We start from the raw sequence: 23,634 nt of genomic DNA, 5'->3' as shown, positions 1-23,634 counted from the left end.
TCCTCTTGTTCTCCTCTGCCTTCAGTTCTGCCTTGGTCTTTTTTGTTTGTTTGTTTTTTGAGACAGAGCCTTGCTCTTTCGCCCAGGGCAGAGTGCAGTGGTGTAATCTCTGCTCACTGCAACCTCCGCCTCCCTGGTTCAAGCAATTCTCCTGCCTCAGCCTCCCAAGTAGCTGGGATTACAGGGGTGCACCACCATGCTGGGCTAATTTTTGTATTTTTAGTAGAGACAGGGTTTCACTATGTTGGCCAGCTGGTCTCGAACTCTTGATCTCAGGTAATCTGCCCGCCTTGGCCTCCCAAAGTGCTGGGATTACAAGCATGAGCCACCGCGCCCAGCCTGCCTTGGTCTTCCTGAACTCTGACTTCTGTCTCTTCAACTCCCGGAGACTACTAGACTCTGGAATCTCTCTTTACCTTTTGGCCTAGAAACTGCTTCTGGGTAGTAATCTGGGGCATTTGTTGTGCTTACGTGTTTCCCTTTTCCCAAACACTACCTGTTGTCCTATGTCTGAAAGCAGTAGTTGTTTCATGTATTTTTCGTGATTTCCTAGTTGTTTATAGTGTGAGGGAAATTTTTATTTATTATTAAAGAGACAGGCTCTTGCTGTGTTGCCCAGGCTGATCTCAAACTCCTGGGCTTAAGAGATCCTCCTCCTTCAACCTTCCAAAGTGCTGGCCACTGTGCCCAGCCAGGGAAATTATTTTTTTTTAGACAGAGTCTTGCTCTCTTGCCGAGGCTGGAGTGCAGTGGTGCAATCTCAGCTCACTGCAACCTCCGCCTCCTGGGCTCAAGCAATTCTTGTGCCTCAGCCTCCTGAGTAGCTAGCACTACAGGCACACACCACTGCACCTAATTTTTGTATTTTTAGTAGAGATGGGGTTTTGCCATGTTGGCCAGGCTGGTCTTGAATTTCTGGGCTCAAACATTCTGCCCGTCTTGGCCTTTCGAAGTGTGGGATTACAGTTGTGAGCCACCATGCCTGGCTGGGAAATTCTTATAATCGTTAATCCTTTATATGCAGAAGTGGAAGGTCTCCCCTTAGTGTTTCTGGACTCGCTTGTAAATGGAAGCCTGTGAATCTTCTAGTTTTGGGAGTTGTTTTCACAGTGGCTTGCTGAGTTTTGTACTCAGAATGGATGAGTATTTGATGGCAATTTTTGGGGTCTCTGGCTTATAGCACCATAAAAGCTCCCTTTTCTTCACCCTGCTGATCTCTCAGAGGTATTGTGTCTATGAAGGCTTTGGCCTGCTCCATGTTCTAGGGTCTGTGGGTTTCTTTTGCTGTCCCAGTTGCTTTGTTTTTGCAAAAGGATTAAAATCATATGGCTGCTAGTGCCATCTGGCCCTAACCAGAGCTCTATGCCTTTTAAATTTCCCTTACTTTTATCTCATTTGGGCTTGACAACTGCCCTGCAAGTTTTACAGATAGTATTTCTATTTGACTAGGCTATTTTGTGGTAACAAATTTTGGGGTCTCCTCTTACCCCAGGAATGGTTAATGTGTTGCCACTCTAAGTATAAACAACTATTATGGTGCCAACTTCATTTAACCCCCAATTATCTTAACTGATCCTTGGTGGTAAAAAATAGAGCACACAGGGACCCATTAACCTACCACCAACCCAGAGTGACACGGGACTAGTTCCTTCTTGGTATTTTCTTGGTGACTGCAGCTGGCACCATAGGAAGCCCAGGCCCAGGCTTGAGGAGCACAGAGCGTACAGGGAGGCAGACATGGATATGGGTTCAAGGATTCAGTGTAGAACTCGACACTCAGTGGTGCACGCGAAGGTGTCTTCCTGGGCTTTGCTTTTCTGAGTAAGGGAAGGAAGGAAGCAGCCGTTTTCATGTTGGTCTCAGAAGGCTTGGGTTTTGTGGAGTGACTGGGAGGCTGACTGAGCCAGGCCATGGCCTCTCTATCCTCACCTTTAACCAAAGCAGTTTCACTTTTTTCTATGTTACATAGTATGAGCAAAGATTTTTTTTTTTTAAAGGGGGTTTTGCTGCTGAAAAAGGAGGGAAGGACAAGAAGTAGGCAGACTAGGGGTCCTGAGGTGAGTGGGCTGACCTTTTATCTGGACCTATGCATACAAAGGTTTGGTGTGAGAAACACCCTTGGATTACAGCTGAGGAGAGCCCCCCCCAGCTCCCACCCTGATTCTACAGTGGGGAGTAACTCTTGAGACGGGCCAGGCTCTGATGCTGGCTTTACATTTGCACAGTCCTGGGCAGGGCTTCTACCTTATGAGCGCTTCCTCATCAGTGAACTGGGGACACCCACACAGGGTTCTTGTGCTGCTTAGTGAATGTGTGAAAGATCCAGTGTAGGGTCTGGCTCACTGCAGGCTCAATGATGGCTATGGCGATTGTCAGGGTCACAGGGCCTCTGCTGAAAGGTGATACCTGGTTGAGGGTCAGTTAGGTCTCCCATCATGGGGCCCTCCTTTCCCTGACAGGGTCAATAAACTAAATGAATCGTGCCCACTTTCTGGGCCAGCATCTTAACTAACTATTGGCGTTTGGTTAATACCACCTTGCATCTGCGTGGCATTTTGTGGGTCACCAGACGCACTAGCATGTTTGAGTCTTGCAGCCATCCTGGAGGGCAGACTGTATTAGTACCATTCTGCAGAAGAGGATGTGTACCGAGAGGGTAAGTAGCAGACCCAGGGCTACAGTCCTTGTCACCAAAGGCTGAGTCCAGTACTCTGCATGGTGCTTTCAGTATAAACTGAATGCAGTGACAAGCCACCTTTGTGGGTGGGGCTGAGCCAGGCCATCACAGCCATGGCCTTTGTGAATGTTTGTTCTAGTGCATGGACTGACAAGAGTCAAACTGAGCTGGTGGGGTGGTGGGGGGGTGGTTAGGATAACAGCAGGAATTATAAGCAATATGACTTTATTTAGTTACTTTGGAAACAAAACCCCCCAAATAATGCCTGAACCCAAAGGTACATAAAAATGGCCCAAAATAGTTGTTTAAAATAGATTTGAACATCACCTGTAGTTTCTTCCTCATAACATGAATAACATGAGTGCTTTCAGCTGGACAGCAGATTACAACGCATCTCCGATCGTGTTAAGGCAGATGATCAATCTGTGGCTGCAACTGTAACTCCTCCTGGGAAAATAATCCTGTTGGAGTTGGGGGCTCTTCCCAGTTGTTTGGTTAGTTGGCCCAGGAAGGGGCAGTCCTGGAGCTGGCGGGTGGGGAGCCAGGCCCCACCTGTCTTGTCACTGCTCGTTCTGCTGGCCCTCTGTGACTGACGCTGATACGGAGCCCTGGCCCTTGTTGACATCACTGATGCACACCCACTGCCCGTCAACGGACTCCTTCCACAGGGTCACCTGTAAGTCAGTGCACAACCAGATTATCCCGGGTCTGTGCCCTTCCCTCTGCTGTCCCCTAAATGTGAGCCTCATCCCCATCAAGAACCACTGCCCAGAGGCTTGGAGGTGAACAGAGCATGTCCCTTCTCCACTGAAATCCCACCAAAAAGAGTCCAGGAATAAAAACTCACAGAAAAAAAGGAGTAACAATAACAGCAGCTGTGGATGATGATGTCAACACAGGATACTGTTTTCACCAAACTGTGACAGCTACAGTGAGAGGACATGGGGTGGCAGGGAGCAGGGTTCGCAAAGTGTGGTCCCCAGAACAGAGCATCGGTCACCTGGGAGGCTTGCTACAACTGCAGATTCTTGGGGCCTGGAACAACTGACTAAGAAGCTCTGGGGGTGGGGCTGGCAATCTGTTTTTAACAGATTTAACAACACTGCAGTTTGAAAACTACTGTGGTAGAGGAAGGTAACAGTTCAAAACGTTGTTACTACACTGAAGTAAACTGTATAAGAAATAGCTAAGAGCTGAAAAGGTTTGACCCTGGAGAGTGAAAATTAATTAGGAGGCTGCATTAAAAAAAATCAATCTAAGCTGGGCATGGTGGCTCACACCTTAATCTCAGCACTTTGAGAGGCTGAGATGGGTGGATCACCTGAGGCCAGGAGTTCGAGACCAGCCTGAACTGGTGAAACCCCGTCTCTACTAAAAATAAAAAAAAACTACCGGGCACCTGTAATCTCCCAGCTACTGGGGAGGCTGAGGTTGCAGTGAGCCGAGACCGCACCACTGCACTCCAGCCTGGACGACAGAGTGAGACTCGATCTCAAAAAAAAAAAAAAAAAAAACCACCAAAAATCTAAAGCTATGTACATATATTAGATTAAAAATGAAAATAATGATTTTGATTTTAAGAACTCTTGCTTTAGGGACAAACTAATCACTCAACACACTGCAGAATGCTCTGGGATTGAAAACATACTAAGTCCTTTAGGTAAGGGTGCTATGGAGACAGCAAAAGGAAACATGCTTATAAAGAAGGAAAGAGCAAGAAGCCTAAAGGCATAGTGATGGGGACCCCAAAACATTGCATGCACAGCCAGGCACTTGCTTACAGCCTTGTAAAAATCACTGTGGGCCTGCTCGAGGCAATCTGGGTCCTTTGGTCAGTCCTGAGTGCCATTAACCTGGGTTCTAGTCCTAACTCTGGCACTCACTAGAAATATGGCTTTGAGAAGGGGCCTGCTAGATCCTTCTGGGACCACTGTAGATGAAAGGGACCCTCAGCCAGAAAAGCTGCCTGCAGAGGCTCTCAAGATCTGCACGCCCATGTTCACAGCCACACTATTCGCGATAGCTAAGAGGTGGCAACAGCCCAGGTGCCCTTTGGTGGAGGAGTAAGTGTAGAAACAGAGTGTGGGCTGTCTATACAATGCAACACTACTTAGCTTTACAAAGGAAGGAATTCTGACATGCTACATACAGCATGGAGGTACCTTAAGGGCATACTGCTAGTGACATAACTCAGTTGCAAAAGGACAAATACTGTATGATTCCACTTAGGTCCCTAGAGCAGTCAAATTCACATAGAAAGGAGAAGGGTGGCTGCCAGGGCTGGGGAGGGGCAATGGGGAAGGGAGTTATTTAATGGGTACAGAGTTTCAATTTTGCAGCTGAAAAAGTTCTGGAGATCAGCTGCTTCTCTGCCTTGCCTGTGTTGGTTGTGCCGTGAGCCACACAAATGAAAGGTAAGACATGGAGCCAAAGTGGCCACTGGGAAACAGTAAAAGACCAACATAGGCAAGGGAGAGAAGCAGCAAGGGCTGGCAGGATCCAGACCAACTCGCACTTCAGACACAGAGCAGATGTGCCTGAAAACGCAGCACGGCCACTCCACGTGGAACTGATCCTGTGGCGTTAGAGATCCTCTCTTATAGGGGAATTCAGCTGGGCTGATGGCTATGGCTTGTTACTGCTTCCTTTCTGCGGGTAGCTTTTTTTCCTTCTAATTGTAAAATACATGTAACATAAAATGATCTTGGCCATTTTTAACTGCACAGTCCAGTTGTGTGAAGTACATTTGTATCCCTGTGCAGCTGGTCTCCAGAACTCTTTTCAGCTACAAAATGCAAACTTTCAATGCACCCACTGTGTACCTACCTCTTACCAGCATAACAAGTATTCATAAACTCTACAGGTTTTTAAAAAGCCTTTTAAGTGTTATGGACAAAAAATCCCCAATCTTCTTGCTTTTGTTTATGGATTCTTACACAGCTAACTGAACATCACCATGAGGTGACCAAATGCTTAGTAGGGTGATGGGCCTGACTGGCTCTGCCACCTCATAGTTTTGGGACCCCCATGCAAGTCAAATCACCTCTGTCAGCTTCCTTCCTCATCTGTGAAAGGGGACGTGTCAAATTGCCTCTGTCAGCTTCTTTCCTCATCTGTGAAAGGGGGACGTGTTAATACTACCTCGGGGGCTGTGACATTAATGATGTAACTAAGAGGCACACTCAAAACGCAGTCCTGGCTAAGGCTCGTGCCCAGCCTGCAGTCAGACGGGAATGTCAAGTGCGCTCTCTAGTGGGCGGGGTGAAGACCAACAGGCCATGTCCACCATGCCGTGGGGAATGGGTATGTACCTTATTGTCTCCACCTGAGACAGCCAGGATGTTGGCTGTGATGGACCAGCTCACATGCCACACCACATCATTGAACTTGTGCAACAATTTAGGGGACCACGTATTGCTTGAGGCATCATCACAGGTCCAAATGAACACACGACCGTCCTAGGAAGAAACAGGATAGAGTCAGGTGGTGGAGTCAAGACTCCTGCGTTTGTGATGTCCTCCTAATCTACAGCCATGCGGCACCTCTCTGCAGGAACAGGGTGGGGGATTCAAAGGGGAGCCAAGGACCTCTGGGGCGTCCACAGCCTTGTTTCTGTCTCTTCACACTGGTTAAGAGTCTCCCGGATTCCTTTTCTCATCCGGGTTTTGGAGGTGGGCTCTGTCTGCACTGCTAACTCAGATTCTCTCTGGGGTTTTCCTCATGCCTGCCAAGTCACTTCCACTGGCCGTCTATACCTTCTCAACTGAATGGGCAGAGCTCTCCAAAAACCAAGCTCGGAGAATGAGAAGGCACAAGTAAAAAAGCACAAAAATCTCAAATTTAGAACCAAACCAAATAGGTTCCTATGATGTGAAAGACCTGGCTGGCTCCCTCTAGGGCGGTGGCATGTAACTAAAGGCTCACCCTTGGCCGTCCTTGCTGTCTGGGAAGGGTGGCTTGCTAGCTGAGCCTAGAATTCCCATCCCACCCCATCGTTGCTTCGGAACACTCGGAACTGCACCTGGGCACCTCGGCTCCCTAGTCTCACATGGGTCAGAAGGGAAAATTCATCCCGAATCTGCCTCCTTTTTGGTGCTGGTTCTGTTGTAGCTGTCTCATCTCGGCGGAGGAAGGCCACTTGTGGCTTCTGACCAAGACTTCCCCACACAATGACCTGACTCCCTGTGCTCTGGGCCAAAGGTGCCTGTTGCTCTCCCTTTACCCTCCCAGAGGACTTTCTGCTAAGGAGACTAAGAGCTGATGGGCGTAACTCGAGATTAAATGACAAGGGATACTCTCATGGCCCTGGGCTGACCTGGGAGCAGCTGGCGATGGTGCTGGTGGGCAGGCCAATGGAGGGGGCCCAGGCCACATCTCGAACCCAGTCACTGTGCGCTTCTAGCTTCTGCTCCTCCTTCCACTGGCCGTCCTCCTCCTCCCTAACAGTGGGGACAGAAAGATAATCAGCAGGGGGCCTTTCCCACACCTCAACTCCTCCCCAACCTGACAGGCTCTGCCTGGGGTGGGGAAGCAATTCCATCTTTCTTCTTTCATTCATGGAGTTTGTGGCATTTTATTCCCTTCACCCCAGCTGTAAAAAAAAACCCTCCAGAAAATGCTCTGCTTCCACAGCCAGAGAGTCAGCTCCAACAGTTGGGAATTAGGTGAACAGGTGTTGTGTTGTTTTTCAAGGATGTCCTCCGACAGACTGAAAATAGTATTTTACTGGCAGGAGGGAGAAAGAAAGGTGACCTTGTTTCTTGTGAGTGTGGCTGAGTCATGGTGAGTAGGGTAAAGGGTAGAAGTGTCCCCTCAAAGAGAAGGCCACACATCCCTACTTACTTCCACAGCTTGATGAGGTTGTCACAGCCACCTGATGCAAACCTCTTGATATAATTGGGTTTCTGCCCCGATGGCTGGTCTATGAGGCTTCCAGGTACAACAGCAGGGGCCCAGCTGACGGCATTGCAGCCAATCTGTAAAGATGGGACACATGGTGACTCTGCCTTGCAAGAGAACACTGCTTCTGCAGACCCAAGCCTGCTGTCCCTCTCCCCTCCGCTTCTTACGGCTGGACTGTGTGTGAAGGCTGACATGAAGCACTTATCATGTGGTCCAATGCTCAGAATTCTCCCTCAAGGATCCCAACAGTGTGTGCATTTTTCTGCAGTGTGCGCTAAAAGTAGAAATTAAGAACTCCCACAAATTTAAGAAACAGGACATTTTTTAAACACATGAAAGAATGGCACATTGGAGCTTTTTTTTTTTTTAAGAAAAATCTTTTGTTATAAAGTAATAGATCAAGAAACAAAAATTCTGCCACCTGCCTGAAAAGCCCTGTCATTATGCCCTTCCTAATCACATCTCCCTCTTCCACTGTAAGTAACTACTGCCCTGACTTCTAACCCATTTTTCCCCCATTTTATCACCCAAATGTGCATCCCTAGATACTTATAGTTTAGTCTTGTCCATTAAACATTTTTTGGATGTTTTTTTACATCTCCTACTTTGCAGATTCCTCCTCTGATTTTTTTCCTTACAATTTTTCTGCTGAAGAGAGCCTAGTCTCTTGGTCTGGGTTTTGCTGCTTCATACGCAGTTCAATATGTTCCTCTGAATTCCTGAAAACTGTCAGCTGGAGCCAAGACTGGACAGACTCAGGTGTGATCCCTTTGGCAAGACTAGAGCTGGTGTGTTCTCTCATCAGGAGGCATGTTAGATTGTCTCTTATATTAACAGCTGTCAGTAACTCAGGTCTCTCTTAATTCACTGGGGCTTGCAAAATGGTGATACTCTTAATTCTATCCTTTGTCATTTATTCCATGGAATGCTCCAGATAGGGGCACTTCTCCTCATTAACTATTAGGTTACCCAGGGGCAGAGGTCTGATATGGTTTGGCTGTGTCCCTACTCAAATCTCATGTTGAATTCCCACGTGTTGTGGGAGGGACCCAGTAGGAGGTAATTGAATCACAGGCGCAAGTCTTTCCCATGCTGTTCTCATGATAGTGAGAATAAGTCTCGCTAGATCTGACGATTTTAAAAATGTGAGTTTTTCTGCACAAGCTCTCTATTTTGCCTGCTGCCATCCATGTAAGATGTGACTTGCTCCTCCTTGCCTTCTGCCATGACTGTGAGGTTTCCCCAGCCACATGGAACTGTGAGTTCTCCATCCTCTTTCCTTTGTAAATTGCTCAGTCTCGGGTGTGTCTTTGCCAGCAGTGTGAAAACAGACTAATACAAGGTCAAAAAGGAAAGCCATCCAGGCTTGATTCTTTCTGAACTGGTTCTATCACTTTCCAAAGATGACTGATTCTCCTCTTTATTATTAACAAATTTTTTTTTTTTTAAATTGAGACAGGGTCTCACTGTCACCCAGGCTGGAGTGCAGGCTGGTATGATCATGGTTCACTGCAGCCTCAAACTTCGTAGGCTCAAGCGATCCTCCCACCTCAGACTCCCAAAGTACTGGGATTATAGGTGTGAGCCACTGCCTTTTTTTTTGAGACAGAGTCTGGCTCTGTTGCCCAGGATGGAGTGCAGAGGTGTGATCTTGGCTCACTGCAACCTCCACCTCCCAGGTTCAAGTGATTCTCCTGCCTCAGCCTCCCACGTAGCTGGGATTGCAGGTGTGTGTGCCACCATGCCTGCCTAATTTTTGTATTTTTAGTAGAGATGGGGTGTATTAGTCCATTTTCACGCTGCTGATAAAGACATACCTGAGACTGGGCAGTTTACAAAAAAAAAGAGAGGTTTAATGGACTTAGAGCTCCACGTAGCTGGGGAGGCCTCACAATCATGGCAGAAGGCAAGGAGGAGCAAGTCACCTCTCACATGGATGGCAGCAAAAAGGGAGAGAGCCTGTGCAGGTGAACTCCTCCTCATAAAACCATCAGATCTTGTGAGACTTATTCACTATCAAGAGAACAGCATGGGAAAGACCTCCTCCCATGACTCAACTCCCACTGGGTACCCCCTACAATACATGGGCATTCAAAATGAGATCTAGGTAGGGACACAGCCAAACCACATCACGGGGTTTTGCCATGTTGGCCAGGCTGGTCTCGAACTCCTGAGCTCAGGTGATCCACCTGCCTCAGCCTTCCAAAGTGCTGGGATTACAGGTGTGAGCCACCGTGCCCACCCTGGGCCCAGCCTTTTAACCCTCATTTAGTCTTAGTTCTCTACAAGTAACTATATATTTACGCTGAAGTATTTGTAGTCATTTTTGTTGTGTGACTTGTATCCTCTAGTAGATTCCTCAGCAAGGGCTCCTAGAAACAACAGTCCCTGAATTCTTGCATATTGATAATAGTTCATATCCTTTACACTCCAAAGCTAATTTTAAAAACAGCTTTGATATGGTATAATTGACATAAACTGCATATCAAGTGCATGATTTTGTGAATTTTGACAAAAATATACCCTGTAGGATCATCACATCACCTCAATCAAGATAAGGAACATGCCCATCATTCCTAAAAGTTTCCTCGGATCCCCTGGTAATCCATTTCCCTATCCTGCAGCCCCCAATCTTGGTGACCATGGGCCTACTCAGCTGCATTTCCTAGATATTACAGCAGTGGAATCACAGTGTGTCCTTTTTCTTCTTTTTTTCACTCAGCATAATTATTTTGAAATTTATTCTTCATCTTATTGTGTTAAGTCATTTCTTTTTATTGCTCGCAGTATTTCCAAAGTATGGATATATCCCAACTTATCATTTACCTGTTGATGGACATGTGGACTATTTCCAGTTTTTGGCTATTAAAGCTGCTATAACCTTTTGTGTATAAGTCTTTTTTCTGGTTATAAATCCTTGGCTCACACTTTCTTTCCTAGAGTATGTTAAACATGTTATTCTTTTTTCTTCTGCACCAATCCTTACTATTGAAAAGTCTGACAATAATCTAATTGTCTTTCCCCTTTAAGTCACAAGGTTCCTTTTCTCTAGAACCCCCCAAAATTTTCTTTAAAGTCTAATAATTTTACTAGAATTATATTTTTTGGTTGGTGATGCTGGGTTGAATTATTTTTTTTTTTAAGAGACAGGGTCTCACTATGTTGGCCAGGTTGGTCTTGAACTCCTGGCCTCAAACAATCTTCCCACCTTGATCTCCCAAAGTGCTAGGATTACAGGCTGAGCCATCACGCCTGGCCTTGATTTTTTTTTTTTTTTTTTTTTTTTGAGACAGAGTCTTGCTTTGTCTTTGTCGCCCAGGCTGGAGTATAATGGCATGATCTCGGCTCTCTGCAACCTCTGCCTCCCGGGTTCAAGCAATTCTCTTGCCTCAGCCTTCCAAGTAGCTGAGATTACAGGTGCGCGCCACCACATCTGGCTAATTTTTGTATTTTTAGTAGAGACGGGGTTTCGCCATATTGGTCAGGCTGGTCTTGAACTCCTGACTTCAGGTGATCCGCCCACCTCAGCCTCCCAAAGTGCTGAGATTACAGGCTGAGCCGCCGTGCCTGGCTGACATTGTTAAGTGTGGGGTATGATCTCTCAATCTCAAGTTTCAAATCTTTGTTTTTTAATTTTAAGAAAGTTTTCTGGATTACTTTTTGGTATTTGTTCTGTTTTCCTTTCCAGGGACTCCTGGTATTCATATGTCTGACCTTTCTGCTTGTCTTTACTTTTGCTCAAAACCTTTTTACCTCTTCACTTTTTTGCTCTTGAAATGTTTCCTTTTTCACACTGTTTATCCTTTTCAGGCAGGATCTGCTGTGCTCATCAACACTTGCATTTCGTCTTAGTCTTTACTTCTGAAATGATTTTTAATTCTAATTCTTTCCTGAGTTCTGTCACCTTATTTCTGATTTTTAAAAAGTTGATTTGGCCGGGCGCGGTGGCTCACGCCTGTAATCCCAGCACTTTGGGAGGCCGAGGTGGGCGGATCACGAGGTCAGGAGATCGAGACCACGGTGAAACCCCGTCTCTACTAAAAATACAAAAAATTAGCCGGGCGTAGTGGCGGGCGCCTGTAGTCCCAGCTACTCAGGAGGCTGAGGCAGGAGAATGGCGTGCACCCGGGAGGCGGAGCTTGCAGTGAGCTGAGATTGCGCCACTGTACTCCAGCCTGGGCGACAGAGCGAGACTCCGTCTCAAAAAAAAAAAAAAAAAAAAGTTGATTTACACTATTCTCTCTTGTTTTGTATTGTTAGAATGTCACCTGGCTTGATTTGAAACAGCAGGTTACAGCTTGGCTAGGTTATGTGGGCGTGTCTCTCTAATGTGATCTCACTGTCCGCAGGGAGGTTATTTTGCATATTCTTGTTTCTTATATAACAACTTTGTATGCAATTTCACTTCAAATACTTTTCTGTTATTTTTAGGTGAGATGAGTTTTCCTGATAAAAGGCTCAGGAAAGTCTAAGCTCAGAACTCTCCCTCGTTTCTGTGTAGTGTTAAAAAACGTGGGAGATGGCTTTCAGGAGTTCCTGTCTTTGTTCCTCTTCCCCACATTGGTCTACATCTCATCCTTCCTTTCCTGTGTCCCTATCCAGCTCAACTGTGATTTCGTTTCCTGCAGTTCTTCCTCCTGAGGGGCCCTGTCCCAGAGGCTTGCTCTGGAGGATCACAGAGCTCAGATTTCTTCCCGCCCCTTCAGCCTTTCTTACTGTGGGCCGCTTGCACTCACTCGGTGTTACAGAGTGCAAACTCCTCCCAGTCATTTCTCCAAAAGCCCCCAAAAGATGCTCACCATCATCTTTGATTAGCAAAATGCAAATAAAAATCACAATAAGGGCCAGGTGCGGTGGCTCACACCTGTAATCCCAGCACTTTGGGAGGCTGAGGTGGGCGGATCACTTGAGGCCAGGAGTTTGAGACCAACCTGGGCAACATGGTGAAACCCTGTCTCTACTAAAAATACAAAAATTAGCCGGGTGTTGTGGCGTGTGCCTGTAATTCCAGCTGCTTAAGAGGCTGAGGCATGAGAATTGCTTGAACCTGGGAGGCAGGGGTTGCAGTGAGCCGAGATCACGTCACTGCACTCCAGCCTGGGTGACAGAGCAAGCCTCCGTCTCAAAAAAACAAAACAAAACAAACCCAAAAAATCACCGTAAGATACCACCTCACATTCACTAGGACAGCTGTAATCAAAATGGCAGACATGTGTTAGTGAGGATGTGGAGAAATTAGAACCCTCATACACTGCTGATGGGAATGTAAAAGGGTACAGTTACTTTGCAAAACAGTTTAGCAGTTCCTCAAAAAGTTAAACACAGAATTACTATATGACTCAGCAATTTCACACCTAGGTATAGACCCAAGAGTATTAAAAACATGTGTTCATGCAAAAACTTATCTGCAAATGTTCATAGCATTATAATGAAATGAAATTGATGAAACTTGAACTCATTATGCTAAGTAGGAGAAGCCAGTCACAAAAGACCACAGACTGTCTCATTCTATGTACAACTGATCCTCAATTTCATTTCATTATAATGTTGACAAGATTAAAAAAAAAAAAAACAACAACAACTCCCAGCAGGGGCCCCTGCCTGTGTGGAGTCTGCATGTTCTCCCTGTGTCTGCTTGGGCTCTCTCCTGGTACTCTGGTTTCCTTTCACACTGTAAAGATGTGCATGTTCGCTTCACTGGTATGTCTGCATTGTCCCAGTGTGAGTGTGGGGGTGTGTGTGAGTGCTCCTCTGGTGGAATGGTATCCTGTCCAGGGCTGGCTTCTGCCTCATGCCCTAAGCTGCCAGGACAGGCTCCAGCCACCTGTGACCCTGAACTGGAATGAGTAGATTAGAAAAAGAATAGATACAAATTATTGTAGAATAAAAACTCATAAAGTATCCAATAATCATACAGATGCATGACAGCAAACGACGTGGCATTAGTCATATGAGCCCCCCACACTGGTTATTGTTGGTTTTTGAACTGTGTGGTGGTAAGAGGTAGGACATTGATGTTTGCTTTGCAAACATTTATTCCTTGATTGAACCACCAACATCACGACCACTGTCACTCACTGATTCACCAAAAGTTGGGTAAAGAATGACCTTGTTTATATTAATCTTTCTTAAATGTATGCATAGCTCACATACTTTTTAAAAGTTTTAATAATACCACTCCATTCTACAGGGTCCCAATGACTACTGCAGGGCATGTCACCCGGAGGCAACCATAGCTAAGGTGGCAGTGAGCAGGCTGCTGCTGCACCAGCCCTCCCCTGCTTGGGAGCACGCAACAAGGAAGCAGTGCCAAGCCCTGCCTGGGCTGAATGAGGCTGGTGCAGCCTGGTCTGGCTTCAGAACAAAGAGGCTCAAAGCTGCTCTAGAGCAATCATGTCTGGTCAGCTGACCACTCCCCGGCCCACTGTCCAGCGGGGACCCTCCCCTGCCACCCTCTAGGGAGCCTGCAGCAGACACAGGGCAAGGCAAGCGCTCTCGCTGCACGAAAGGCAGGGGGTGGACTCACGGTGTGAGCGTTGTTGATCTTCTTTACTTCCCATTGGCCTTCCCCGGTGTAAGTCAGCAGGGAGATGGCCCCATCTGAGCTCCCACAGGCCAGGATCAGGCCGTAGTCATGGGGGGCCCAGCACACCGAGTTCACTGCGGGAAGAGGGAGAGTGCAGTGAGCAAAGCAGGGAGACCGCGGCCCCAGGTCCCGCCTTCCACAGATTTACTGTTTTACTAAATTTCTACAACAAACAACTGTAGGAGTCACCAGGGGGAAGCTGTAACTTGGTCAACTGAGGACACTGAAAAAAACCCATCACCGACTAATACCACGATTTCATAACCTACAGTCTATCTAACAAAAAAGTGGGTAGGACAACAATCTGAGAATGAAGCGTAGTCCTTAAAATGAATAATTCTGAAGAGAAACTCATCTGTCTTTTCTTATTTGCTTTGGACTGGCTTTAGGTCTTAGGGCCTTACTCAGCTGCGGACAGACTAGCAGAAAAGCCAACCAAAGCTCAAGGGACAGACAAGAGGCACCACGAGGGGCAGGGAGCCAGGGCTCCAGCTGGGACAGAGTCCTTTTTGACCCAGTGGTCCCCTCGCCCGCTCTGCTGCCATGCTCAGCGTACCTGAGGAGTCGTGTCCCGCATGCTCGTGGCTCTTCTCCCAGGTGCCGTTTTCCTCTCTCCAGATAATGACTTTCCGGTCATAGGAGCACGATGCCAGGACGTTGCCATACATGGGGTGAGCCCAGGCCACTTGCCACACAGGACCCTCATGACTACAAAGGGAGAGATAGGCCAGAGGAACCCACAGTGAATCTGCAGGCACTACTTTGGACAGAACTAAATGGCTCCCTGAGACGATATATCAGGGCAGAATTGCTTAAGAACTTCAAAGGGAGAGCTATACAATGCCATTTCAAAAGGGGTGCTCAGTGGACAGTCAGGAGCCTGAGGTCCTAAGAGGTTAAGCAACCTAAGGTCACAGACCTTTGAGAGAGAGTTGAGCCTCTGGGTCAGCCTTCCTGTCTTGGCCAGGCAGGAGCCTCACTTGCCCAGACTGCAGCCAGCACTGTCTATATGTACTGTCTACAGCTTAGTCATTAATTGGTCCAGGGTTTCCAGCCACAAGTGCTCAGGAAATATTTGTAGACTGAATTGCTATTCATCCTTCCCGACAGTCAGCTTCCTGAGGAGGCATTATTGGTTTCATTTTGATGTTTTCCACTACTCTTTTAATTTGTTCGAAAGGCATGTCTTTCCCTTCTCTTCTGATCTTTATCCATTCACTTGATAACAGGTACTATCTGAGCACATGCTCTGTGCCAGGCTTTGCACGGGGACCATTTTTCTGGCCCAGAGAAGGTTTTGCACCTTGGCACTCAAGAGGTAGAGTAGCATGGTAGAGTTAGTGGTTAGGAGACCAGACCCATTCTCCCATTCACTAGCTCTTGACTTTAGGCAAGGATATCTTTGTCTCTTTACCTGAAAATGGAGGCATCAATAAGAATTCTTTCATAAAGTTTGGAACAATGCTTGGTAGAAGGAAAGAAAAAAGCCACTCAATACCCATTAGCTATTAGTGCTGCTCCTGGTTTACTCCTTCACCGTGGGCTGCACACACTCAAGTCTCCTCCTCCCTCTGACTGGGACAACAGGACAGTCCCAGTCTCTACAAAGGTGCTGCTAATGAAACTGAGTAGACTCAATCTTCCAACAACTAGCACAGTTTTTACTAAGGGAAAAAAGAATGGGGTGGGAATTTTTTTTATCCCTCCAATATTTATTTTATCCCTCCACATCCTTTGAATGTAAGAAAAACAGCAGAAAGGACAGAGTCACAGCAAACATAACTGCCTTGGCCAACAAGCTGCACTGTGGCAGCTCTCTGCCTGCCTGGGGGGCTCCTGCATAGAGAAGCTTGATTTGGCTCCTTAGTCACTTGATCGTTTGACACTCAGACAGAGGGAACTTCTAGGCCCATTTCCCCAAATGGACACTGACTTAGTTTATGCTTTTTAATTCAGTTAACAAACACATGCTGAGCACCTACCCGTCATGGCTCTTAATCTTTTCTGTGCATTCTGGGGAAGGTTATGGACCCTCATCAGAATAATGTACAAAACACACAGAACTAGGCTTATAAAGAAAATTCAATTACAAATTATAGAGTAATCAACTTTTTTTTTTTTTCTTGAGAAGGGTTTTGCCTTGTCATCCAGGCTGCAGTGCAGTGGCACCATCGTGGCTCACTGCAGCCTCAAACTCCTAGGCTCAGGCCATCCTCCCACCTAAGCCTCCCAAAGTGTTAGGATTACAGGCGTGAGTCACCTTGCCCAGCTTGTTATCAAAATATTATAAAGCAATTTATGAGATAGTGATGCATGTACTTCGTTAACACTTCAAGCAACAAACCCTAGCGACAGGTCTAATAACCACTGTAATTTCAAAGTCGTGATGAGCACAAGTGATATTTTGAGGTAGCTAAGTAACCGTGATGTCTGTGACTTCTACTGGTGACAAAGTGACAGGCACTACAAATACTACTGAAGTTTCTGGCCTACATCCATAATTGAAGGAAATGCTAAATATCAGAGTCACTGAAAATGCATTTTTTTCCCCCTGTCCCAATTCATCAACCCCTGAACTCTATTCACAGAACCCTTGGAGATCCATGGCACCCAGACAAACCCACAAATATGTGAAAGGCAGTGAGCTGAGGGAAAGCAGTAGAGATGGGGCCATAAAAATGAGCCAGGACTTCCTCAAGAATCTCAGTAGGGAGCAGGGCAGGTCAAACATTTGTAAATAATCACTGAACACCTGCCACGGGCAAACAGACAGAACAATGGGATTTATAAAATGATAGCATTCTTACATTATTCTTATGGTGATGCTTTTGTGATACTTCAGGTCATACTGGCTAAACTTGCACAAAATGGTACTGTTTACCACTTTTAAAAGTAGCAGTAGCTGCCTGCACTAAAGACTTACTGTGTCCTGGGCCCTGTGTCAGGGCCTTGCATGCACTAGCTGGATAGGAGGTAGCATTGGCCCAATTTTGAGGATGCGCAGATGAAGGCTCTGAGAGAGAAACTGACTCACTTGCCCAAGGTCTTCTAGTGGGTACATATAAAGTGGCAGAGCTGAGATTCACACCTGTATCCACCTGTGCCCTTAACAGCATCATCCCTGGGGACATCCGCTGAGGACAGCCAGGCTGGCTGGGATCCCAGCGTCCTCTCCGCTAAATGTGCTTTGGGGTTGCTCTGAATCTGGGCTTCCATGCCTTGCTCCCACGCTTGAAGCAGGGCCTGAGAACCCATACCATTCCTGGAGCCCTTCCCTGGGCTCGCTAGCACTTACCCCCTGAGGTCGGCGATAAGGATCTGCCCTCCATTGCGAACATCAAAGATTTTGACGGACCTGTCTGATGAGCAGGTTGCCAGGCGGGTGCCATAGTAGTCCATCTGGGCGTCGTGCTGCAAAGGGAGGACAGCTTGGGAAGCCTGCAGGCTGGGTAGGTGGGTGGGTGGGGTGAGGGCCATCATCACACAGAGTCTAGTTTGGACCAGAATCTCCCTAAAATCAATCTAATCTCAAAGTATCATCACCCTCAGGCAGAAAGCTATCATGTGGACATTCTCACTTCACCAGTGGGCAGTGTCTCTCTGAAATGGACAAGGCAAGCCATGCCCAGCTGGTGTCACAGACCCTTTACATACCTCAGGGAAGGGCCCTTCCATTCCTGTTCCGCAGGGTGGGTATGGGAGAAAAAAAGTTGGCCTAGCTGCCCTCTTCTTCCTCCATCCTCTCAGGCCCTACTCAGTTCTTAGGCTCTGTGGGCTAAGAACTGAGCTGGGTTCAGCTCAGCCCTAGCACCTGATGCTAATGCATGGGAGCAGGCCAAAGGAGTGGGCCTCTGACTGCCTGGAGTCCCCAGTCAGGTCTTCTGTGATGCAGCTCTGGCCTGGACACAGGGTTCCATTCAGATATTTGGGCTCTTTCCAGCCCTGGCCCTGGATCTTTTGTGGACCTTTGTTTTGAGGTTTCTGCTTGACCTTACTAGTAGTGTGCCCAGAGCTTCCCAGACTTTCCACTCAAGGAACACAATGCCTTAAGCGTCGCTGCTCTCACCACTTGTGAACCGAATTCCTTGATGCTGACTGAGCATGCAGAACTAGGCCTGGCCCCTGCCTGCAGATCCTTGTCCACAGGGTGATGGTCTCTGAGGCACCATGCCTGCTGCACCACTGAACACCCTGGTCCCTCCTGCTTGCTGGCCCTGCCTATTCCAATGGATATCACTTTCCCCAGCTGTCCCACCCTGGGAGTTTCAGGACTATCAGCTGCACTCCCATGGCCACCAGGGGCAATTATGCCCATTCAAAGGCACTCATTCTGTCTGGCTCAGATGGAAATTCTCACCTCCCTACGCAAGGAGCACATCCTGATTTTTCTTTGGGAACTCCCTCCACTGTATCAGGCCTTGGTTTCTTGGAGGGCAGACAGTATAGGAGTGTTTCTGAAGCACTTCTCATGCTTCTCAGTGGAAGGAGGCAGGACATAGTACCTTCCAGATCTAAATCCTATCTCTTTAGTTTACCTGCTGTGCAAACTTTGAAAACACTTCATCTTCTTGAGCTTCAGTTTCCTTATCTTTATTATTTACCAACATCCTATGGGCCTTAGTTCCCTTATCTTTAAATAAGGCTAATGATAGCATCTGTCTCAAGGGTTGTTATGAAAGTTAAACAAGATATTGAATGAAAGGTACGGCCGGCCGGCGCAGTGGCTCACACCTGTAATCCCAGCACTTTGGGAAGAAGCTGAGGCGGGCGGATCACCTGAGGTCGGGAGTTCAAGACCAGCCTGACCAACATGGAGAAACCTTGTCTCTACTAAAAATACAAAATTAGCTGGGTGTGGCGGCGCACAGCTGTAATCCCAGCTACTCGGGAGTCTGGGGCAGGAGAATTGCTTGAACCCGGGAGGTGTAGGTTGCGGTGAGCTGAGGTTGTGCCACTGCACGCCAGCCTGGGCAACAAGAGTGAAACTCCAACTCAAAAAAAAAAAAAAAAAGAAAAGTACTTAGCATGGGGCCTGACACACAGTGAGCATGCAAATGTTTGTCATTACTACTTGGCCTCATCTAGTTCTCAAACCAAACTCATACAAGTAGGTAGCATATCCATTATTTTTCCCATAAGTAAATTGAGGCTGGCTCAGAAAAGTTAAGATATTGGCTAGGGAGTCTCAGATTGGGTCTTCCTGCCCATGATGCCATGCTATCTCCAAGGAGGCGTGGTCTTACAGCTAGACCACTCATGACTGAATTGAGAGAACATACACAACTCTGGGACCAGACAACCTCTCAGAAACCCAAAAGCAACTGTTGGTGGACAGGTTGTGAGGGCAAGAACCCTGACATGAAACGCTGTCAGCCAGCTGTCCTGGGTCTTGCTCAAAGGCTGCTTGGCCCTGAATGAAGCAGAGTCTGTGTTTTTCCTGCTGTAGACTTTAACCTCTGGACCTTCTCCTGCAGCCCTGTCCTCTTATACTGAGCCTTGTGTTTACCTCTCAGGAAATGCCCTGAGTACGTACTTCTGGTTCAAAGGGCCTTGTTTGGCCTATTGTCTTGGTGGTTTGACTGGGCTCTGCTTGGGGCTTTCACTGTGGTTGTCCTCTGCCTTTGTATTGAGTCATCTTTCTACACTCTCTTCTTTTCACCCCTGTTTTCAGTGGGGCTAAGAAGTGACAGCAGGAGGAAGACAGGTGGGAAAACTATGTCAAACCTCTGTACCCACTCAGCCTTCATCCGAGAGGTTATTGTGTTGGCTGGAAGACTGACAGCCTAGAACTACAAATTATTCCCAGGTTCCTCCCAGCAGAGAGTGACCAGACTGCCACAGTCCTGACAACTCAGAGGGCACTGCTGGGGAGCCTAGCCATACCCTGAGATTACAGGCTGATGGGCAACCACTGCAAAGCCACCCTGGATCCATGAATGATCAACAAAAAGGGGTAATGAAAACCCCAAATTGCTTCCCTCCCACAAAAATGCCCATGTCCACAGCCCTCCAGGGAGGGTGATATTAATACTTACAATCATGTCCTCATGGGAGGTATCCACAGTGTTAATTACTGACACCTAGAACCAAAGATATCACTGGTAAATTAACTCATGGCAGTTAGAATACAACCATCTCAAGTTCTTGACTGCATTTGTTTGTTCACTCATTCAGTAAGCATTAATTCTAAGTACCTACTTTTTGCCAAGCACTGTGCCAGGAACTGGATATACAGACACAAATAAGAGGAACTTTTTGCCCTTGAGAAGCTCGCGAATAATGCTAGTGTCACAAGATAAATTCTTTAATGGTGGTTTGTGTGTCCTGTAGGAGCCTGAGGGCTGGAGTGGTAGACATGAATTGAGCCTTAGATGATGGGTAGGAATTTGCAGGTGGCACAGGGGAAAATACCAGTCCAGGCAGCCAAGCAGAGGGAATACACGAGTAGAGACAAAGAGGTCTGAGAGAGCCTGATGTGTGTGGGGAAATGGCAAGCAGTCCTGGCTACCCTTAAGGGTGAGGAGAGACCCCAAGGGAGCTACAGCTGGTGTTCCTTTCCTAGATGACAGAGGCTCTGATGTTCCAGGCAGTTTATGCATAACAGGGTTGTTACTTCAGACTGGGGGACTTGATTCGAGTTTTTCCTGAGGCTGCTCCCTGGTCCATCACCTAGTGGGATCCAGGGTTGAACAGTTTGTAGGGCTGGAACATGGTGTCATGGTCATCACCCTCCTATCCATTCTTTGAGGTCCAGCTCAAAAGGGGCCACCCATCACCTTTCTTGAAGATTCTCAGATCCTCAAATGGCTGGACTCTCTTCTGTATCTTCAGCAAGGAACACATACAACACTTTATGCTGTTTCTTCCTCCCCACTAGAAGGTGAGCTCCTTGGAGCCAGGGTCTGAGCCATCTGCAGTTTCAAATCCCCTCAAATCCAGCACAGTGCTTTGCAAATAGAAGGAACTCAGTGACTATTTGCTGAATGAGTAAGTAAATGAACAAAAGCTGTTATGTTTTTCTTTGCTCAACCACCATTCTCTTAAATTCTTGGGATAGAAAAGAGGACTTAAAAGAAGTTTCAGTGTGGAACAGGCATTTCTTACCATTTTCCCCATTTCATCTTTTCCAGCACAAGCCCTACAGGTATAAAGTTTGGCTTGTGTTTTTAGAAAGGCAGACACTGGAAGAGGATGGCTGCAAAGCAGTTCAAGAGGTACACACCAAGTAAGCACAGGTTCTCTCATCAAATTCTAGACTAAAAATCAGGTCCCCGAAGTCTGCAAAGGCAAGTAAGGACAATAAGGAGTTTCCTCCATGTGCCGAGCTGTATAGGTTACAAAGTGCACGGGAAGGCGGGGAGGGCAGGGTACCAAGGGCACAATCAATCAGAGATCTACGACAGACTAAGGAAATGAAGAAGCCCAGAGAAGAGAAAGCACTTGCCAAAGTCACAGAGCCAGTTCAAGGCAGAGCTGGGAAAAGAGCCCCATCTCCTAACCTTCTAACGCCCAGTCCACAAAACTTCACTCCACCAGGCTGCCTGTCTAGAATGTAAAGCAGTTGTTATACTGAGTTCTGTAAAGCTGCAGATAAGTAGGTTCAGGAAGAAAGTTTACTGAGAGGTAGTTTCAACCAGGTTACCAAAGGACCTTAGAAATAATCAGCATATAATTCTAACCACTCTCACCCACCAGTCACGGTTGATGAACCATGCTTCTGAATGAGAGAGAGAGAGAGAACGGGGGAAGGAAAGAGGGAGGGGGAGAGAAAAGGATGGAAGGAGGGAGGAAGGGCGGGAGAGAAAGGGAGAGGGAGAGGAAGGGGGGGAGGGAGAGGGAGCGGGGAGAGAGGGAGGGTGGGGAGAGAGAGAAAGAGAAGAGAGGAAGGGGGAGAGAGAGAGAGAGAACTTCTTGGAGTACTTCTTCCCAGGGACCTGGTATTATCTGGTTCTTGTTAACACCTGCACTCAAAATAATTCACCTCTTTGAAATCAGATAATGAGTTAAAAATTCATTTAGGATGAGCTGAATGTCAGAGCATAAAGAGCCTCAACTCTAACCTGCAGTGGAAGAGCCAGAGGTGAGTGGTTTACACCTAACCCCCTGCAGAACAAGAACACAGTGTTCTGATTTCTAGGTTCCTGCAGGTTCCCTCAAACCTGCTGCTGAGGCACACCCATGTTTCTAAAAGAATGCATGTACTAGATATTCCAGGCTCAGCCCAGATACTTCGTTCTTTAGTTCTCATTCAGTCATTCATTCACTCAAGGAGTAAGTGTGGAGTGAATGTATACTGCAGATGCCACAGAGACTTAAAAAACCCTGAGCCCCTGCCTTCGGAGGGTCGTTCAGGCCATCTTTACGTTTCCCGAGGTGCCCATCCTACCTGGGGGCCCTACCCCGAGCAACAGTTCAATCATCTCTGCTGGGAGATGTGGTAGGCGGCAGAAAGGAATGGTTAGGAGGGTTCAAATTTCGGCTCTACCACTTAAGCAGCTGTGCAAGAGGCTCCACGTCTCCGAACCTTAAGTGTCCTCATCTGTAAAGTGTTGAGAAGAATAGCACCTTCTTCACAAGGCTGTTAGCAGGCTGAGATTACGAACAATGCTGAGGGCTCGGTATACAGTAGCTCCTCTGCTGTTCCTCGTTTTGTTTTCAATTGTTGACCGAAGAGAAGGGAGACTGGCGGAGACGCGGCAGCGACGCGCCCCGCAGTCAGGGAGGTTCCTCGGCCTCACCTCTGGGCTCCCCTCGGAATGGTCCGTAAGGACGGGGCCAGAGCCCCCCAAATCTCTAAGCGGTGGAGGGGAGCTGAACGGCTCCAGCCTGGGATTTGGGACTCAGCACGGCCGAGGAACCCGTGAGGGCCGCGACCGTGGCCTTCACCCTGCTCGGTCTCCTCGGTACCAACACTCACCATGATTGCGCCTGTGGCTGCTCCGGGTCTCGGACGTGGCAGCTCCCGGCGGCGCCTCGGAACAACTCACTTCCGGCGCCGGCCCGGCGGGCCGTGGCGTAGGAGCCTCCGGGCAGCAACGCGCTCGGCTCGCACAACAGTTCCGCGCCTTCCAGAGGGCGCGCCCCGCCCTCCCGTGGCCCAGCCCCTATCCTCCAGTGACGCACGAGACCAGAAGGCTGGGGCCCTGGTTGCCGCAGTGACCCTGACCCGGGGGGCTTTGGAATCTGAAGCTCTGGTGGGTCTACCCTCCCGACCAAGTCTGCCCTTTTCCTGAGATCCATAAATTAAAGAAAGGATTGATATAACTATCGGCCGGGCGCGGTGGCTCATGCCTGTAATCCCAGAACTTTGGGAGGCCAAGCGGGGCGCGCGGATCACCTGAGGTCAGGAGTTCGAGACCAGCCTGACCAACATGGTGAAACCCCGTCTCTACTAAAAATACAAAAATTAGCCGGGCATAGTGGCGCGCGCCTGTAGTCCCAGCTACAGGCTGGGATTCCCTCGGGAGGC

At 47.7% G+C, this 23,634-nt stretch overlaps 1 protein-coding gene across 3 annotated transcripts; it reads right to left on the bottom strand.

Moving 5' to 3' along the window:
- Positions 1-2,885: 2,885 nt before the first annotated feature.
- SEC13 (SEC13 homolog, nuclear pore and COPII coat complex component) lies at positions 2,886-23,218 on the bottom strand. 3 transcript variants are annotated; one of them, XM_030801588.1, is made up of 9 exons: positions 23,083-23,218; positions 20,201-20,245; positions 17,461-17,576; positions 14,722-14,873; positions 14,106-14,239; positions 7,520-7,653; positions 6,993-7,116; positions 5,989-6,135; positions 2,886-3,351 (listed from the first exon to the last, which is right to left on the bottom strand). In XM_030801588.1, exons 1-9 carry the CDS (start codon positions 23,083-23,085, stop codon positions 3,238-3,240), a joined length of 969 nt encoding a protein of 322 aa, XP_030657448.1. In that variant the 5' UTR covers positions 23,086-23,218; the 3' UTR covers positions 2,886-3,237. The 3 variants fall into 3 exon arrangements, with proteins under 3 accessions (XP_030657448.1, XP_030657447.1, XP_003265017.1); XM_030801587.1 differs by lacking the exon at positions 23,083-23,218 and adding an exon at positions 22,690-22,706; XM_003264969.4 differs by lacking the exon at positions 23,083-23,218 and adding an exon at positions 21,270-21,433.
- Between the last annotated feature and the right edge of the window lie 416 nt (positions 23,219-23,634).

Source organism: Nomascus leucogenys, chromosome 21 (assembly GCF_006542625.1).
Source record: "Nomascus leucogenys isolate Asia chromosome 21, Asia_NLE_v1, whole genome shotgun sequence".
In the NCBI taxonomy this organism is placed as follows: Eukaryota; Metazoa; Chordata; class Mammalia; order Primates; family Hylobatidae; genus Nomascus; species Nomascus leucogenys.
Note: the sequence above shows the minus strand (reverse complement) of the source record. Positions and strands in the feature narration are given on the sequence as shown.

Coding starts and splice junctions, on each gene's coding strand:
- SEC13 (XM_003264969.4), bottom strand. CDS start 21,410: ATGAGAGAACCTGTGCTTACTTGGTGTGTACCTCTTGAACTGCTTTGC. Junction 14,240..14,721: donor TGCGGGACACGACTCCTCAG/GTACGCTGAGCA, acceptor CTCTTCCCGCAG/TGAACTCGGTGTGCTGGGCC. Junction 7,654..14,105: donor AGATCAACAACGCTCACACC/GTGAGTCCACCC, acceptor CCATCTTTACAG/ATTGGCTGCAATGCCGTCAG.